The sequence below is a fragment of the Patiria miniata genome, unplaced genomic scaffold (genome assembly GCF_015706575.1).
Source record: "Patiria miniata isolate m_02_andy unplaced genomic scaffold, ASM1570657v1 HiC_scaffold_5, whole genome shotgun sequence".
NCBI lineage: Eukaryota > Metazoa > Echinodermata > Asteroidea > Valvatida > Asterinidae > Patiria > Patiria miniata.
Window position 1 is genome coordinate 20,215,148 of NW_024037072.1, and position 13,015 is coordinate 20,228,162.

Sequence of the window (13,015 nt, forward strand, 5' to 3'; positions counted from 1 at the left end):
AACGATACTCGCTGGCTTCAATTTATTTTTTTGAAAGCAATTGACAAATATGAACGTATTTAATATATAGAAATATTGTAATCCAACAAGTGCTCCTGGCATTTCTGACTGCGCGCGTTCAGTGAACCATTACGCTGTTATCAGCTACCGGTACGGTGCTTGTCAAAAAGATGTTAATATAATACAAGGGATTCTGTATGTTTTAGTAGCACTGGCAAACGATAATCGCTGGCTTCAATTTATTATGTGAAAGCAATTGACAAACATGAACGTGTGTATACATATACATGTACAGGGTGGTCCCCAAAAAACTTTACACCTTTTTCAAACGCAAATTTCTTAAAATTGGGTAGACATGTTGATATTTTTTAAAGATAGTCCTGAAGTAAAATACCTTGGTGCTATTTGGTAAAAAGGGCATTGAAAATAATGCCTAAATTAAGATATGGCGGCCATTTACAGAAAAATGGTCAAAATCCAGTTTGTCCACACGCTTGCATCAGATTCGGTCATTGTTACTGCAGTTCTTTGTGCACGCAGGTCTATTGTTTTGACCATACATGTACATGTATCTCATAATAACACGCGTGTGTCAACAAACTGGTTTTTGACCATTTTTCAGTAAATAGTTGCCATTTCTTAATTTAGCCTACCAGTATATTTCAACGCCGTTTTCACCATATACTACCAAGCTCTTGTAGTTAAGGAATATCATAGAACAATTTCAACATGTCTTTCCAATTTTGAGAAATCTGCACACAAAAAAGTGTAAACTTCATGTTGGGCCACCCTGTACAATGTTTATTCAGAAAGTTAAATGCAAAAGAACATTCAACTGTGTAGGCCTATAATATTCATGCCACATGTCTAAACAACACAGTCAGTGTCTAAATTAACAACAGGAAATGATCCCAGACACAGTGGACCAATTTTCTTTTTTTACGTACATCTGTGGAATACTATACGTGGATCTAGATCATGATGTTTTCACATCCTGTCCTAAAGATAGACCTGATGTGCCCAATCTGTCCCAGATGCTAAAGGAATAGCATTGAGAAAAAGGATATTGAATGCTTCCCCAACTGCTGCTGATCTAATAGGTCTGGCATGGTTCAGCCCATTTGAGAATACAAAGGTCTCACAAGTGCAGTCAAAGTTTTTTTTACACTATACGAGAAAGACTACATGGGCTCTCGTGTGCAAGCATTACACAAGGGCGGATCCAGGGGGGGGGGGCCGGGGGGGGGGGGGCCAAAGGGGGCCATGGCCCCCTCCAAAACGAAACTAATTTTTTTTTTTTTTATGTGACATCGCAATAAAGGCAGGCAATGAGTACACCACCATCTTTTCCTCAACAAAAATTGGTTAAAGTGGTCAGAAATTGCCTCAGATCGCACCACAGAGCATCTAGAATCCAACAATTTTTTCGGGGCCCTTAAGCGGGCCCCGAACCCCACGCCGTAATTTTTTGGCCCACTTTTTTGGGGGACCAATTTTTTTTTTGGCCCCCCCTAAAATTGTGTTCTGGATCCGCCCTTGGCATTACATTCACTGTGTGGATTTCCTTACAATAGATGTCCACATAAACCAGGTAGCAGCGACGTTGTGTGGACTTCTCCACGTCCACACAATGTTTCCCCCTCTCTGGAAGTGGAAAACAGGTTTATGGGGAGGCATTTTTGGGTTAGGTTTATCCATGGCAAAATGAAGAGAAACACTAAAGGGAATCATAGAAAAGAATTGTGTTGAAAGTGTTTTCACAGTGTGAGTAAAATGAGTTTTTTTCCAGAGGTTTTTATTAACTACACGAAAACAAAGGAATGTCCACACTAGGTATGTAACGTAAACATCCGTGTGTTAGTGCAAGTGTACAAGTGTAATGATTATTAATTGAAACTGAAGACCCTTCAGTAAGGGTCCATTCTTAAATGACTAATGAGGGTCAAAAATATGAATTTCGTAATGACAAGTTTTGCAAAGGCGATTGGAACATTATGGTTGATAAACACATTAAAAACCCTCCCTCTCTCTGTGTGACAAAATGGACAGAGATACCCTATCTGTCAAATCTATCAAGTGACACTTTTTAACAGTTTTGTAAATTGGGCTCATATTGGTACAACTGACAGGCTGTGGCAATTTTGTCAACTGAAGGTACCATGCCTTGACTGACAGTAATATAGATATGTGACCTGCTGTGGCAAAATGAGGAATGTCCCGCAAAACCTTGTTTTGAGTAATCGACGCATGAAGTCGGGTATACCTAAAAAAAATCATCTGAAAATTGGGGGGGGGGGTATTTTTGAGTAGCCAAGGTGTCCAAGATTCACACTATAATTTGTTGTTATGAAAAATGCCCCCAAAAGTGGAAAAACTTAAGAACTTTTTTCACTGCCGTTGGAGGCGCAATGCGTATCTTTTGTTTCAAAGCAGTTTTTCTCGAAATGAGGTCGGCGAAGTTCGACGGGACACTGTTGAAGTTTTGCTGCATATCTTTGAAAAAAATTAAGCTACAGAAATAAATTTGATATCATTGGAAAGCCAATGATTTGCGCTTTAACATGATGTACATGTATGTAACTGGAAAAGTCAAAGGTGGGGGTTATTCCTCATTATGCTATGGCAGGTCACATATGGTGGAGTGCCTGGCAATGATATATTTAATTCAGTAACGATGAAGGCACCAAAGGTTTAATCATGCAAATCACAGCAAAACAAAGGTATTGTCCTCTAGTTAGGGCAATGGCTGCTACGCATAAAGTCTATAGACTTGCAGTAAAAGTTGTAGCAGTATTTAAGGACATCCTATCAAACCCCCTTCAACAGATTTTGACAGTTATGTGGTTTAATGCATAGGGGTTCTGGCAGTTGGTGACCAGCCTGTACAAACCTATGGGAGAGGCAGTGGGTTGGTTTTTTGACAGTTTGTGACAGTTCTACTAGTAGGAGGGTTAATTCTTCATTCCAAAGATATTCCACAGATTTCTATTGGAACAAAGCAGCAGCTGCAGTATACTTGATGTTTTTGTGGACTTAAAAAAACCACAACAACGTACGTACTATGAGTGCCACGAGTAATGCAGTGGACATCCCTATACATCCCTAGTACCGGTACATCCTACCGTACATTTCTGGGTTTCTATTGATTGGAAGTTTGGGTCGTGACTTCATAGGTTTTTATAGGTGGCTGCTGAAGATCTAAATGGTCACTCTAATCATGGTTCCCACATGACCTCCATAACACGCATGACTTTCCTTAGTTACACCCCATGACAAACCACTTACGCAGTTCACGTCGGAGGACGTGAAAACACGCACTGGCTGTGTTTATACACAGGCACGGCTGACGGGTTAAGACGTCAAGATTGCCTCAACTCGCCACAGGGTGACATCTAAACACGCAAATACCTCATGCTCTTTGTACACACACACACACAAAGTCCGTGAAATCTGTGGAGGTGGACCGTGTGATCTTGAATTGGCCCTTGTGCACGGCCTATTGTTGTACAATGTACGCTGCAGTGCACACCCCGGAGTATTGAAACATATGAGGTTTCGGCAAGAAATATCGTACAAATACTGTTGAAATGACTCTTGCGAATCAGTATTTGTGGCGTTTGGCTGTATATCAGAAGTTGGCTGTAAAATTTTGCCTTTTGCGAAAATCTAAATTTTCGGCAAAAATAATCCCGGCGAGAAGTGGTTAATTAGAGGAGCAATATTGCAGCAACATTCACATACATGTATATCATGTAGGAGTGTGCAACAATTGAAACATGTTATCAGTTAACAAATGGGCAATCACGGGACATTCTGGATACAAAACTGAAGGAGTCAGGTCAAAGGTTACCGGTACCTGGTTGACGGTGGTCGCTACCCACTCCTTGATCTGGACTATCTTGGTATCCACCAATTGGCTGTCTTCCTTTCGGAGTTCACGCTGGAAACGATCAGACAAAATATAAAATAAAAACTTGAAAATCTACATGACTGTACAATGTACAAATGTATGTAATTTGATGGTCCAAGAACAGCTGCATGCTTTCATGTAAAGTGCATGAGTGTGGGTGACTTCCTGGCAATTCTAGCACTTTCCGAGCCACATGGATGCATGCAATTTTCAAGTCTTGTCACTAGGCCTGGGCGAGTAGTGGATTTTTCTACTCTAGTACTCACAAAGAAATTAATCGTGAGTAGTCGAGTACTCGCAAGTAGTTAACCAAATTCCAATAATATAAGCAGAAAAATGACATGGCAGTGAAGTAAGTTATATAAACAAATAGCTTGCAAGTCATACCGTATTCTTCAGCACTGAGATCCTTAATGTGCGACGTTTCGGGTCCTTTACTTGAAAAAAAAAGGGGGGGGGGGAGAATGGCATCCTGGGAAGAGAGAGGTGGAGGGAGTGATTCCCTGTTTGCAGGGGACATATTAAGCAGCGATCCCTAAACCCTAAATTGCTACTCGGGAGTACCTGCTTCTACTCACGCCCCGTGAGGACGAGTACTCGAGTACATGAAAAGCCATGAGTAGAACAACGATAAGCTACTACTCACGAGTACTCGAGTAATCGAGTTACTCGCCCAGCGATACTTGTCACCTACATACATGAAATGTACGTGTATACGTACCGGTATACAGTGTACACACTTAATACTTGCAAAGAACCTGTCATTATTCAGTGTACTGGCACTACACGTACATGTATACTGTACAAAACTCAGTTAATTTTACTGTGAGGTTCTTCTCATACAGTGTGCACAGTAACTAGAGTCCCCTCCCTCTACAGTATTTAAGAGGTCACTAATGGTCAAAATGTTTGTATCTCACCTCCTGGCATTTGTGTACAAACCAATTGGGGTCTTGACCAATATTGACCCAAGTAATAACCAGGCTGACAATGCATGTTTCCATAGGAGGGTTTTAATTAATGAAAAAAATAATATCCAATTTAGGCACACAATTTCCACCACTGTAATTCTGTATATAACTGGCTCTTGTATTACGGGTGAAATTTGATATATTTATGCGGTGTGAAAAACAACTTAATGGTACATGTACATGTATAATGTACATGTACATGTATATCATGGGGAAATTTGTCCAGCAAAGGGTAATTTGCATTCGTGAGTGAAAATGTCATCAATAAATGACACGTATGATTTACAGCTCTACATTAAAGTAAAAACACCTCCGCTTTGTGCACAGTACTCTTATGCATACGTTTCTGTTCCAAGCCGTCCCACCCTGCAAGGCATGCAATAATAATGCCTTGCAACTTGTCAACCTGTACTGCACTTTTGACAGGCTCTCTGCACTGACAACTTGCACATGAAACTGATTCCCTGAGGGCCAGCAAGCCTCTGGAGTTGCGCTTTCCATGCCCAGTACAGTTTCTTGAATTCCTAATGGGTTTCGATGCATGGATGGAATCACACTCAGACCTTAGAATTCCAGGTGCATGAATATTTTAAAGGTCACACTTGTCATGCACGTACATGTACAAACATGTGAATCAGAAATTTCCTGCTTCAAATTTTTTTTTTTTTTAGCATGCTCTTTTAAAATTCCCCAGAAACAGAAAACACACAGCACAGTTCTTGAATTATTATCAAGTACTGTCACATTACATTCCTGTCCCTTTAAAAACAATCATTATTAAAATGTAAATGACTGACTGTAACAACATTCAAATCTCTGGCTTTTTTTTAATGTTGCGTTCCCCATGCTCTTCAACAAATTAATTTTTTTCTATAAATAAATTTTCAACTTATATGTTTTGTTTTATTCCAGCCAAAAAACCTGGTCCCCCCCCCCTTTTTTAACCTCTGACAAAAAGGTTTTAGTTTTGGGTACAAATAGATCTGCTTTGCAAGCAGACTGGTTCCCGGTCTGTACGTTATCGATACTGATTGTGGGGCGGGAACCAGCCTACCCCGCGAGAACAGGAATTTTTGTCTGGCAGCCAATAATTCAAAATTGTAAAGTAATTAGTTCAGTAACTAAACATGGGCCAAATTTTTCCAGTCGATGTCTCGATCAAAAGTGAGTACCGGTACGTTTGTATTGCTAGAAAAATCAGCAATTTAGAAAAGGAATCTATTTTTCAGGATGAAACTCAAAAATAGCACGGGAAACACAGTGTACATCTTTAAGAATCCATGCTTAATGGAGAATATTGCCATTTTAAATTTTTTTTAGATACTAATGTACTGATTAATTTATCTGATTCTTCTAGGTGTACCGGTACCATGTACATGTACGTACATGCACATATATGTCAAAACAAGAGGAACAATAAGAACATTCTCAAGAAACTAAAACTTTGCCCCAAAATCACTTTAAAATGTCGTAATTTCACACTGGCTGATTTGGTTTCTACATGTACGGTATTGGTATACTTTTATGAAACCGCACCTGAAAAAAAATTGTGATATGCCTTGAGTTGAGGTCTGGCCAGCTGCTACCCTTGGCTTTCACCTCGCACAGCAGGCCCAGCAAATTAGCCGTGTTTCCCATGAGAGACCCAGGCATGATGATGACTTATACAGGCGGGCAATATATGGCAGACACAAAAGACTCTCACGACTTTTTCCAACAAGTGGGAAACTTTGTGACTTTGGGTACATTTGTATTATGGGAAGATGGCAGGTTTTTTGCATGTAGGGGTGGTGAGTGAGGGTGGGGAGGTGGGAGGTTGGAATGGGGTTGATCTCGATTCTAAATGACGTGGGTTTAGGCTGGTACCAGTACATGTACGTGTACATGTACACCTGTACGAATGTGAGGCTTTCAAGCAGACCCAGGTGAAAAAGAAGAACAGTAAGGATCAGAATTCCACCCCCCCCCCAAAAAAAAAAACAGGACAAACGTAGGACTTTGGAGGACAAAATCAGGATAAATGTAGGACTTTTGTGGGCTTTCAGGAGTTAAGTACCGGTAATAGTTTTCATTGATACTCAGCCATGTCCACAGCATCATAAGCCTCATTTGGCATGTTCTTTACTCACAGTCACAACACATGTGATCCATGCAGAACTACATGTAAGCTCTTGGAAGTACATGGTACATGAACTTTGCAGTACTCCTGCGCCCAAGCCCTTCATTATGTAATCTTGCACATGACAGTGTGTAACACTATTGTGGAAAATATTCAGTAAGATTTCATTTTTCGAAGTTGTGGGACAAAAAAGTATGAAAAAGTAGGAATTTCAAGAAAAAAGTTGGAAAAGTACCGGTAGGAGCAAGGTTAAAAAAAAAAAACGTGAAAAAAAAGGAAAAAGTAGGAATACTTGAAAGCCTGGAATTTATATACGCGTTTTCTTTTGAATTTGGTTTCAGTTGTAGTTTCTATGTACATGTATGTACCGTATTCTGTGCCAAAGTTGGTCTTGTTTGTAGTTGGGACTATGCCAAGTTCATCTCTGTTATAATACACGTAAATCTGGGCCAAGACTGGTCTTGGCCAATACTACCCCGCTTTTCATTGGTCTGGGCCGAGTTACATGTAGTTTGGTTCCAGTTTGTCCAAGTCAAAATCATCTTGGCTTGAGTTGGTCTGGGCTAAGACTGACATGGTTTCCATTGGTCTGGACCAAGTTAGTCTGGGTTCTACATGTAGTTGGTCTTTGTCATGAGTGCTTGGTTCAAGTTGGTCCGGGCTACTCCACCCAGGAGTATGAATGGGTACCTGTAAGGGTAGAGGACCGAATGCGCGCTGATATCTGCTGCTGCGTGGTCTCGTAGCCTGACGAACAGGGGAATAATTGTAAAGCACTTTGAGATTGTTCATACGTTGGAAAGCGCTATAATAAGCAGCTATTTTTTAAAAAATGTCCAGAAACAGTCGATGACAAGTGTGTCTTGCTTTAAATATTTCAAGGTCAGAGTCACGTTTGAGCAAGTGCATGAATACTCAGAAGTGAAATTTCCTATCTCTGAGTTGGTTTGAGTTCAAGATTTAGTAGAATCCAATGACTGTGCTTAGTACTTCTAAACCCCCTGGGCCCAGTGTCATAGGGCAGCTGAGTAAAAAAATTTGGGAAGCACAACAAATATTTGCTTAGCACATTTCAATCGATGCACATGTACATTATTTACATGGCATTTGACTAGATGTAAGCTGGATGTAAGGAATTAAATTTGCTAAGTAAAACTTTCTACTGTTCAGCAGCTCTACGGATGTGTGCTAAGACACGATCTGGTTTACCAACTTGAGATGTTCAATGACTAATGTCTCATCTGGTGATGCGATCTACATGTACATTAAGTCTCACCTGTTCTGTGAGTTGCTTCTCCAAGTGTCGTATGACGTCTTCTTTCTCCTGGCAGGCTGCCTCCAGGGCCTGAATCCTCTTGCTGGTGCTCGGACTGCGCTCGTTCTCCCCTGAACCCCGTCTCATCAGGGCCAGCTTCTCTGTCACTTCCTTGACCTGGGTTGATGAGAAGAAGGATGGAGTGAGGATGAAAGCCATTTTTTTTAGTAGATGATGCCAAGAAAAGGGAGGAAGCACCTATGGCCCAGAAGGACTCTTGACAATGGAAGTGAGACTAGGAAAGCGATATGAGATCAAGCTCTCCCAACGACTTTTCAATTTGTATTTATTCTGATTTTGGGCATCTGCAACTATTCAATAAGTAAACTTCAGTGGATTTGTTTTGTTCGATGTCTCAATTCAAAAGTGAATAACTGTCTTACATGTACATGTACTGGTATTTCTAGGAATGAAAAACAAAGCTATTTTTCAAGTTGAAACATGAAAATAGCACAGGGAATGCATCTTTAACTAATTGATTGATTGATTGATTAAACAGTGAATTGAAACAGTTGTGGAATGACTGTATGCCTGATATTTATGTGTGTTTGACAATGCATGGTCAAACACAGGTGAAGTATTATTATGAATAAGAGTGCAGTGTAACAAAACATCATTACATGTACAGGGTCAGTAAAAAATAACTGCAATAATGCAAAGTAGCCATTTTTTTTTTTTTTTCAAATCAAGTTGAAGTTTTAAACTTGTTAAAGATTGTTAGAATGACATACCGGTATTCGTTAGTAACAGTTACCTTGTGTGAAAAAATGAAGTTAATCACATTTATCGTTTGTCTCTTGTGAACCTTTTACTGCGGTACCCAATTTGTTATAGTCCACGAGGCATCAGAATTTTGCACAGATTTGAAACTGACTGAACCTTAACTGAAGCTTTATATTTCTGTTTCACTTAGCACTTTATGTTTATTATGCAAAGTTTCTCTGGGGCGGCTATAGGGCGCTACTATAGACTAGTTACTGTATCCTTCATTTGTCACACATTTGGAGCTCTGCCCTCTACTTGGCCACCCTGCAAGGCAGTGCATGTCTCAGCTCTAGACCTCATGGTAAGAACAGCTCTGGGGGACACATTTGTGCTCTTACATATGCAATTTTTAGACGCCTTGTGGAAAAAACGTAAATCGGGCACTGCAATAAAAAAGGTTCACAAAAGACAAACGGTAAATGCGATTAACTTCATTTTTTGCACACAAAGTACCAAATGAATATGTCATTCTTACAAGGTTTGAACAGTTGAAAACTTCAACTTGGTTTTGAGCCAAGAAAAATGGCTCCTTCCTCCTTTGCATTATTGCAGTTCTTTTGACTCCCCCTGTATGTAGTGTGTGTACATGTACGTGTTCTACATAACCCCCGAGGACCGACACACAAAGGGAGAACAACAGATCCTTTCAGTCCTTGGGCGTTGGGTCTTTTGTTCAAAACAATCCTCTGTAGTACCCGTAGGTTCGTGTGCTTAGTCTATGGGGGTGTGTTATATTACAAGGACAAAAGGAAACACAAAGCATTGTCCTCGGGAGTATAGTAAAACAATGTATATATGTATGTTTATACACGTGCTTATTCAGCAATATTTTAAAATTCAGAATACATTATAGTGGCATCTCCGCCTATATTTATCCCTGCATTTCATTTTATAAACCACATTTTATGCTCTTAGCTCTTGTACCGGTAAAAAAAATTATTCTCAAAGAACTTGAAAATTGAAGAGGCTATTAAAAAATCACTTTGCAATTCTGGCACGACAAATGACGAACAGCAGGAAAGTGTTCTAGAAATGTGTCACAATAACCCCGTTTACACGTCTATAGATGAATTCCCGTCAATGATTAATGTTGGCATTATGTCGCAGCCTCCAGAAAACGTCAATTAAATTACATCATGAATGTTGTAGATCACCGGCCGTGATAGAAATATCTGGTTATCTTGCCCTAGACGCAGCACCGTGCATGAATGCTGTCAGTCACATGGTGGATGGGGGCCAGAAGCTTTAAACAAAATTGCAGTCAATATTAATTAACCGACTACTGACCATTATGCCACGCTTAAGTATGAAGTACTACTGTCTGCTTTTAAGACAAATCCAATTACGTCAAATCCAATTACACACAGTCCTGTGGGTGCGCCCTTCTAATTTAATATGTCTATTCTAATGGTCATCATTTCAATGAGTGAAAAATTTCAGGTTTGTGTACCTACAATGTACATGAGGTTCGAATGTTAATCTTGTACTCATGGTTGGTCGGTAAATGTGATCTGATACACCGTGCCCTCTGGAGACATGCACACAATAGGTAACAAAAGATTGTATACATGTACATGTATGTCTCCACAGGGCAATTTCTATAGATGAATACGTCTCCACAACGTTTTCACAAAAAATAGATATATGGATTTTACTAAAAAACAAGGAATTTCCAAGGTGGGCTGATCTGTCGCAAATGGAAGAGTTTTAGAAAACCAAGGGATATAAATTCCGAATTTCAGCCAAGGAAATTAATCCTGGTTAAAATAAGAGCATTTTGAAACTACACTTTCAAACTCGAAAACTTTACTGCACGAGAACAAAGAAATGTCTCCACAAGGATACAGATTTCAGTATGTCAGTACGTACATTCGCACATGCGTGAACAGATTCTTGCAAGCGCAGTAACAAATTTACATGTGCACTTTGAGGGAAAACATACTGTAGGCTGCGATGTCTGGGAATAATTTCATTGACAGACTGATTTTCAGTCTGGGTGAATTAACAGGGTGGGTCTATTGAGCGACAAAGTTGGCTGGTTGGCTACTTCAACAATCACCAGACAATGAACAAAAAAAAAGGCTCGAAAGGCTGCTCGACAAACAGACTGAGAAAAAAAAAAATCTAATAAAATTGCCCGACTCGACAAAACTGCCTTTTCGGTCGATGCAATTTCACCTCTAATAACCGAACAAATTCATCCATCCGTGGTGTTTTGACACTGCTTGGCAAAAGAAAGGGAATCACTTGTGTTAATCAATTCGTCACCTTCAATAAATAAATATCTGCGCTACGCTGACAGCTGATGAAGCACCGCCGTGGCATCCACAGTACCCCACCACAGCCTGAGGTACACTAATTTAAAGGGAATGTACATCATTGGCTTTTGCTGTAATTTTCAGAAATGGAGTATTTGAGGGGTTAGTGTAATATATCAAATATTGTTACACTGACATGTTTGAAGTTTTATGTTCGAAAATGCTGGAAAAACCAAGAAAAACAAAATTGTTCAAGTAGTCTGGTTCCCTGACTCCACTAAAGATGAAATGGATCAATTTATAGTTGCCAGAAAATTGTAAGGTAAGGGAACTAGTCTAGCTGGCCTGCACCCGTTCATGAACATGTAACCAATACCAAACAAAATTTGGACTGAAAAAAGGTACTGAAATTTGGAGCAGTAGTTGAAATATAGTTAGGTTTTTCCAACAGTGGTCGGCCGATCACCGTTGGAAATGTATACAAAAATACCATTTTCTTGAAAATGACTTCACACCAGGTGCCATAATTTTACAGGATGCTTTAGACTCTCATTTACCAACATCCTAGTAAGGTATTTCTTAAAAACTTGGTAGTTTTATTTTTCGATGTTTGCAAATGTTGTATATTCCCTTTAAGCCATAAAAAACATTTAGCATGGCGCGATACAGTCTCCCCCCCCCCTTGAATGTTTGTGCTCTGTCCGTGGGTAGATGACTCATCCTTCCATCTCTTATGTCACTGCCCTAGACGCATCGGTGACGTTACTCTGGGAGTTGAATCAATGCCTTTTCTCGGCTGGTCGGCGACTTTATCGGCGATACTGTTACACCGCGCTCTACTGCCAAACACACCTAAGGCTACACTTAGGCAGTTTTTTTTTTTTTTAAATCTTATTATACTTTCAGCGCTGGACATCCGTAATGTTATCGTTGGAGATGAAAAAAAGGTGGACACTTTTGGGAAAGTGATAATATTGAGGGGATAAAGCTGCTATTACGTGGGATTTACATAAAATACGTATTATGCCGACAGAGATGATCACATGATTACCAGCAGTCAATTCGGTAGATCCTGCTGATCGTATCTGACGCAGGTTTTTACATCATGTAAATTTATTGATTTTTTGGGTGCAGGTGGTGACATTTCTAATGTTCTGTTATTGAATAAATGAATCAGTTGTCAATAAGCATGAGAGCGGCTTTATGGTATGGCTGCTTAAATTTGCAACGATTAGTGCTCATACATGTTGTGGCCAGTTTACAAATAAATTAAAATATATTCAATGCACATACACTGTACCGTACATACATGTAGTCTACATCCTCTTGAAGCATAAAACACCTCATGATGCAGACATGAACACTGAACACCCAAGTGTGTCCCTTACACCCGTACACAATTTTCTGAACACACCTGCAAGTGTTACGTACGTGTGTATGTGTGTAAATATCAAGCTGAAATATCATTGGGTAATGGTCAATATGAGGCACGCAGAGGATGTTCCAAGAAAATTACTAAAATTGCCAACACCTGAGCTGCATTTAGAGTGTGAATATTAGGGGAAAAAATGAACTTTTGACAAAATATGAGTGATTTTCAGGGCTTTAGCCAGCATTTCAAAATGGGTGTCCAAATTTGCCTTGAATTGGGAACAGGGTGTCCAAGTTGCTCAAATT

The 13,015-nt window shown here is 39.8% G+C and overlaps 1 protein-coding gene across 3 annotated transcripts in view; it reads right to left on the reverse strand.

Annotated features, from left to right (window-relative positions):
- The window catches only part of LOC119740910 (pleckstrin homology domain-containing family H member 1-like), an 86,884-nt gene that overhangs the window by 57,156 nt on the left and 16,713 nt on the right, over positions 1 to 13,015 (reverse strand). For all 3 annotated transcript variants that reach the window (XM_038216389.1, XM_038216388.1, XM_038216387.1), the window contains exons 4-5: positions 8,277 to 8,432; positions 3,857 to 3,940 (exon numbers count right to left, since the gene is read on the reverse strand). In XM_038216389.1, the coding sequence (XP_038072317.1) occupies positions 3,857 to 3,940; positions 8,277 to 8,432 (240 nt within the window). The remainder of the gene's footprint in view (positions 1 to 3,856; positions 3,941 to 8,276; positions 8,433 to 13,015) is intronic.